Source organism: Tripterygium wilfordii, chromosome 10 (assembly GCF_013401445.1).
Source record: "Tripterygium wilfordii isolate XIE 37 chromosome 10, ASM1340144v1, whole genome shotgun sequence".
Classification (NCBI taxonomy): Eukaryota; Viridiplantae; Streptophyta; class Magnoliopsida; order Celastrales; family Celastraceae; genus Tripterygium; species Tripterygium wilfordii.
Genome location: NC_052241.1, coordinates 9596158 through 9602825, shown reverse-complemented (window position 1 = coordinate 9602825; position 6668 = coordinate 9596158). Strand labels below are relative to the sequence as shown.

General features: G+C 34.4%; 1 protein-coding gene across 1 annotated transcript; it reads left to right on the top strand.

The window, feature by feature from the left end:
* The first annotated feature begins 491 nt into the window (after nt 1-491).
* Nucleotides 492-5304, top strand: LOC120007368 (protein FAR1-RELATED SEQUENCE 5-like). The gene is made up of 4 exons (XM_038857564.1): nt 492-613; nt 4307-4490; nt 4672-4969; nt 5093-5304. The coding sequence occupies exons 1-4, from the start codon at nt 492-494 to the stop codon at nt 5302-5304; spliced, it is 816 nt and encodes a 271-aa protein (XP_038713492.1).
* The last annotated feature ends 1364 nt before the right edge of the window (nt 5305-6668 follow it).

The window sequence follows — 6668 nt, the reverse complement described above, 5'->3', positions numbered from 1 at the left end:
AAGAACCGTATCTATTTGAGCCAAAACATCCCAATAGGATTTTATCTTATTACATTGTCTAGTTATTAATTGCGTGACCAATCATCATTTTCCAAAATAGATCACAACAATTTCTCCATTTTGAACAACGCAAACAAACCTTGCAATGGCTTATTACACTGTCAATATAATTAGTTACATTGCGTAATAAGAAAATGTATCTATTTGATGTGATGATATGAGTGGTCTTTCATGTACGGATGTAATTGTGACTGATTCATGTAGAATTACGTTCGACAACCTGTTCAATCTCTATAACTCAGAGACCAACCCAATCAATAGCAATCCTTATTTTACATACACGGCTATACACTATTGTTCAAGAACAATAAACACAAAAACCAAACTACACATATTGATGATTAATAAACCAAAGAACAGCTGACTATTGAGACTAAAATGGGAGATGAAAAGAGAGAAACGAAAGCATTTGGCAAAGGAGAGAGGACATGATGGTGAGGAAAGAGAGAGTGAAGAGTGAGAAGCGACAGAGGAGGAAGAGAGAGAAAATCATGCTCTGGAAGCGACGGGAAGCGAGTGGCGACCGCACGACTGAGAGAGGAAGCCATGGTTGGTGAGTTGGGCGATTGAGCTTGTAGAAGCGTCAGTGGCAGATGATCTGCCATTTTGGAATTGGAAGCGTCCATGAAACGTCACCCTTGTTGTGAGAAGAAAGAGAGAGAAAGATAAGAACGAGAGAGAGGAGAGAGACATGTGAGAGAAGAAAGAGAGATTACTAAGGAAAGAAACTCCTATGAGAGAGAAACGAGAGAAAATATACAACTTTTTTTATTTTTGTAATTTAATCTAGGTGGCATGCTAAGTTGGCATGCCACATAGATTAGAGAAGTTTAGGGATGAGAAAATTAGGGACACATATCATTTTCGTACATCTACACTGTCCATATGATCTAACTGGTTATGGTTATCATCTTCCAGAGTGAACTCCATATCGTCACTGCAAAATTGCCATTTAATAACGGTTAGTTTTGCACAGTGCAATTTAGCACAAACACAATGTAATTAATAATTTGTACAATGTAATAAGGCACTGTAAACACAACCTCAAACTACATTCACCATTCATCCACCTAAAAGTAAAGAAATATCAAAACTACAGACCTAAAATAATTGCATTTGTGAGATTTGATCATATTATCAACAAAAAAGAAAAAAAATTGTGTTTGCCTTATCAAAAATGTAGATAATTGTATTTTAGTTCATAGACGAAATATTATGTGCTTATCATAGAATTCGTAAACTTATGTAGACTAACCTGGACAAAGCATTGAATGTTTGTATCTTCTTTCTTTGCGATGAACGAATTGCTATAAAACTTGACAACGTCTACAATCACACAACACGAAAAAGAAAGCTCTGAAAACCACCATAAACTCGTGAATCAGACCCGTTTAGAAAGATAACCCGCCATTGATTGTTTATGGAGTTGTAGATGAGCAAAACCTAATTCGCAGGTTTGCGACAAAGAGAAGAGAAAGAGGATATACGATAAAAAAAACCTGGATGAGAGAGAATTAATTAGATCTTTTATTTAGTGTGCTGAGTTGTACAGCCACATAGATTATGTAAGTTTATGGAAGAGAAAATTATGGACATATATCATTTTGGTTATTCTGGTCACATCTAGGTCCTCCAACCAATGGGTGGGACTTGTAGTGATCAGACTGAACAACCCTTATGGACTATTAGCTACCAATGATGAGTCCTCCAGCAACCGAATTGGGCATTTGAAGCTATGATAGCCGAGGCTTTGCGAAGGGATTTTCGGCTACCACGGTGGCTTTTGATGGCTGAGCTTGGTAAAAAAAAAGGATGGTGGAAGTCCATAGCTTCATTTTGATAGTCCGATAGTCCAGATCGGTATCACACATCCCACATCACTTAGATACGGCTTGGTGAAGCACTATATAATGGGTGCCTTCTCCGGCTCTCCCTCCACTAATAGGTCCTTTTAGTGAAAGCGTATTGGCCTGTAAATTACTAAATATATATTAATATAATAATATGTATATTATAACCAATTTTATCTATATTGGTAGTTGTTAAACGTGCTCCAAAATAGAGCATTCTCTTCAAAAAAATAGAGCATGCGCGCAGTGCGCTACATTACATTGCATGAAAAGTGTGATCCAACATTTTTATTAGTTTATTCCATCTCTTCTATCCTATCTTCTCGCTCCACAAAGTGGTAGACATTGTGTTATAAATTTCGAAAATGACATGTAACCCATCAGTTTGATAACTCATAGGAGCCCAACAGGTTTATTTTATTGATTTAGTCAATGGAATATTTTTATTTCCACTCTTTTATCCCATAATTTATTGTTCAAAATTTATTATTTTAATGTAGATTCTATTGTTTTTTAAAGCACAATCTAGAATTCATTATTTTAGTTCTAAATTCATTTGTTTTTGAAATTCCATTGAAAAAAAAAATTAATTAAGATTTATCTGATAAAACTCATCGACAATGGATCTTGTTAGAAAGAATTTTATGTGCTGATTTTGAATGTGTAATTTTTATAAAGGCTAACATGTATTTTGAGATATAAGACGTTTTAAAATTTCATTTAAAAGACTAGGGCTCTCATGGGCTACCACTGGATAGGCTACTTAGCACTACTGTATAAATTTTGAATATTTAATCACATAGATTTAGGATAGAAATTGCGATGCAATTGTAGTTGAATAAAGATAATATAAATTATGAAAAAGTGATATTTGAACAGTTAACATAGAGAATATGATTTATTTTTTTTTGAAATACCGTTGAGAAATTGTTTCTCATTTGAATAAAACTTTGGGCACACATATGCCTAACCCAGTCGATTGTCAACCGAACCACCTCTCGTTGGTACGTAGAGAATATTAAGAGTTTTGTTGGACAAAAGTCTCACATCGGGTAATAATCCGGCAAAAATCCTGTATATAATAGCAAGCCCTCCTTCCCTCTAATAGGCCTTTTAGGGGGAAGACAATGGGGGCCCAGAATTTCTACATGGTATCGGAACAGGTGTGCACTCGTCCTCGATAAGAAGTCCACTCGTTGGGCCTTGGACAGAGATACCCAGTCCACGAGTGCGAGGGGGTGTTGGACAAAAGTCCCACATCGGGTAATAACCCAGCAAAAATCCTGTATATAATAGCAAGCCCTCATTCCCTCTAATAAGCCTTTTAGGGGAAGACAATGGGGGCCTAGAATTTCTACAAGTTTCGAATACAAAATGGTTTAATAGAACAGACAAGGTGCAACATAATTTTTCACTTTAACTAACGCCTCTTATTGATGATTATTACATGATGTCTTAACGATGGCTTGGGTCCTCACAACATAGACATTTGTGATCTCTTATTGATGTCTTAATAACAGTGGCTTGGGTCCTCACAACATAGACATTTGTGATCAGTACACTTGAGGGGAACAGAACATAGGGTTTTGACTATATCGCAATCTTTCTGAGTAGAACATGGAGTATATTGCGCTTCTATCATTGGAATACTGGCGAATGACACACCTATATATACATATACATGCAAAACAAAACAAAAACAGAATCCATTAGTAACCTTTTAAATTACGTTATAATTTGATCTCACAGACTAATATTCTATTATTTTACAACACAACTGAAAGATCTGATGATTATATTATCAAACAATTAAGAATTGCACATATATTAATTTAAAAAGTGAGAGGGAGAGACACTAACATAATGCCATAACAAAGAGGATGACGAAGAAATTCTTTTCCATCACTTCTTGCTTCTTTTTTTTTCCTTTGTGGTTTCTTGTTTTTGAATTGAAAGATGTCTGTTTGATTGCAACGTATTTATACAGGATGTTGCAAAAATTCATACGCATTTACTCGATTACCTTTTACAGATATATTAGAATTTGTTCTTTTCCTTTTATAGGTATAGTTGAATGTTTTTCCTTTTCTAGTTATATTTGATTTTTCCTTTTTCCTTTTATAGGTATATTTGAATTTTTATTTTTTCCTTTTATAGGTATATTTGAAAATTTTCCTTTCATAGGTATATTTGAATTTGTTTCCTTTTCTAGGTATATTTGAATTTTCCTTTTTCCTTTTATAGATATATTTGAATTTTTTTTCTTTATAGTTTCTACATATCTGATTTGTCCCAACTTGTTAATTACAATCGTGTCCATCCACGTGATTGCGACAAGCCCATTTGTCATGTGAAGTTCACTTGCTTCTAGCCCACTCCACACTCAATTCATCTAGCCCATTTGCTACAAGGGCTGCTTTTGGTGATGCGGTCCGCAGAGCTGAGCGATACCGTCTCACTGAACGGCATAAATTTGAGAATGAAACCGCCCTCAAATGGAGCTTTTTCTTGAACCGTTTTGGGTTTGGCGTGAGATTCTTGCCAAAAAGACATGGGTCCCATCACCCTTGCCTAAAACTTGTAGGTTTGTTTTTTTATTAAATTTTTTTCAATTGTGTGGGTCTCAGCCTTTATATTAAATAGTATGAAGCAAAATAATATTCATTTATGTGTAGTTTATTGTAATATAGTGTGCAAGATCCCCCTTTGCTTTGAAAATCCAATTTTTTAGTGGTTTGTGGTTTTCTTAATGATATTACAGGTTGTGAACATGATGGTCAATAGTGAGAAAGATTGGACACCTTACATGGACATGGAATTTGATACACTTGATGAGGCTTGGGAGCATTGGTGCCATTATGGAAAACAAGTTGGATTCTCGACAAGAAAGAGTTTTTTAAATAGAAGCAAGTTAGATGAAAAAGTTACAACAAGGGGATTCGTATGTTCTAAACATGGTGTCCGTTTAGAAGATAAACGCAGGGTTCATAGCAGCCATAGAGATGAGACAAGAACAAATTGTCATGCAAGGCTACTTGTTCGATTGAAACGAGAAAGTGGTAAGTATGTAGTATATGATTTTGTCGCTGAACATAATCATCAACTTCACCTTCCACAAACCACATATATGATGAGATCGCAGAGAAAAATTTCTGAAGTTCAAGCTTGTGCCATTGATTTAGTACGTAGTGCTGGAATAAAGCCTAAGGACGCACATGAGTTGATGAGTAGAGAGGCTGGTGGCAGGGATAGCCTTGGATACATTGCAAGTGATCATAAAACTTATCTCAGAACAAGAAGAGAGAAAGCTATGAAGTATGGGGAAGCTGGTTGCATTTTAATGTACTTTCAAAATGAACAAATTAAAAATCCTTCATTTCATTATGTGGCTTAAAGGAAATAATGCATATATGTATGTGACACAATGAAGTGAATAACACTTGACATTTTTTTCATATCGCGGACTTGTGACGAACAAGTTTGCTAACAAGATTAAACCTCGAATTACCCACAAATGTTTAGCGTTGATACTCAAATCATGAACAGTCCCACACCAAATTATCAAAGTTTGGTACCTTGATTTTGTTATGGTATGTTGAGGATTAGCTAGGGGCAATTCAACAACAATATTATTAGCAGGGGCAGAACTAGTTTAGGCCTAGAGTGGCTCAAGCCCATCCTCAAATTTGGGCAAAAATTTGGAAGTACACTACTAAATATCTAGGGAAAAATTTCAAGCCGGTACTTTTAAAAAGACTTTTGGATATCTAGATTCACTCAAAAACATATGGACACATAAGTACCTATAAAGAAGATGATTGTGAAGGTGCGATGGTGGTGGAGATGGAGGTAAACGTGGCAATGGTGGAGATGGAGGGTAGATGTCTTAGATCTAGGTATTTTTTAGATTTATGTAGTTGTTAATTTTTTAAAGTTGTTAATTTTTTAAAATAGATACTTATGTGGAAAAAAATGTACTTATATGGCAAAATATTTTTTCTGACCTAAGTGTCCAACTTTCATAAAGTGGGCACTAATATATTATTTTTCGAATATCCAAACCCCAAAATAAGTCCACTTTATAATGTGAAATAAATTATACATCTTTCTAAAAATACATGTATTTCTCCTCACTAGCCACTTAAAATTTTAAATATTTTCTTTAAACATTATACATATATATATATATATAGAATGTATATATTACAAAAAAAAAATACTTATATTTTTCTAATAAATATACAGAGTACCATGTAGGGTTAATTTATAAATTATAATTATTAATTGATACACACTCATACAACAGAATAATTATTGATTGACATACATACATGATGATAGATGATTTCTAATTAATGAAAAATTGTCTAGAACAATTTAAATGATTTTTCTGTTATCTTGAATATTTTATGTTTTAATTGTGATGTGTAATTTATTAGAAACCTATATGGCTAACATTAAAAGGGTTTGAAATGCAATGAATAAATTATATATACTTGCCTTTTTAACAGCTGATGGGTACATGTGGACATAGTTATCTGATTGTGCTAAGTTGGATTGTAAGAATGTGACCAAGGAAAGGCACAAAAAATACAAGGCAACATTGTGAGAGGCCATTATTGAAGGGATATAATATTGTATGTTGGAAGAGAGGAGACAAAGAGTACAACTCCCACTCTTGGGGAAAGAACTAAGAGAGTTTGAGACCGGGACAAGGCTAGAGACAAGCAGAGGGATGGAGTAGGGGAAGACAAGTTG

What these genes read in the sequence shown, in the direction of transcription:
- LOC120007368 (XM_038857564.1), top strand. Translation starts at nt 492, where the DNA reads ATGGTGAGGAAAGAGAGAGTGAAGAGTGAGAAGCGACAGAGGAGGAAG. An exon ending in ATCACCCTTGCCTAAAACTT is followed by an intron (nt 4,491 to 4,671) that starts GTAGGTTTGTTT and finishes ATGATATTACAG; the next exon opens with GTTGTGAACATGATGGTCAA. An exon ending in TCGATTGAAACGAGAAAGTG is followed by an intron (nt 4,970 to 5,092) that starts GTAAGTATGTAG and finishes CCATTGATTTAG; the next exon opens with TACGTAGTGCTGGAATAAAG.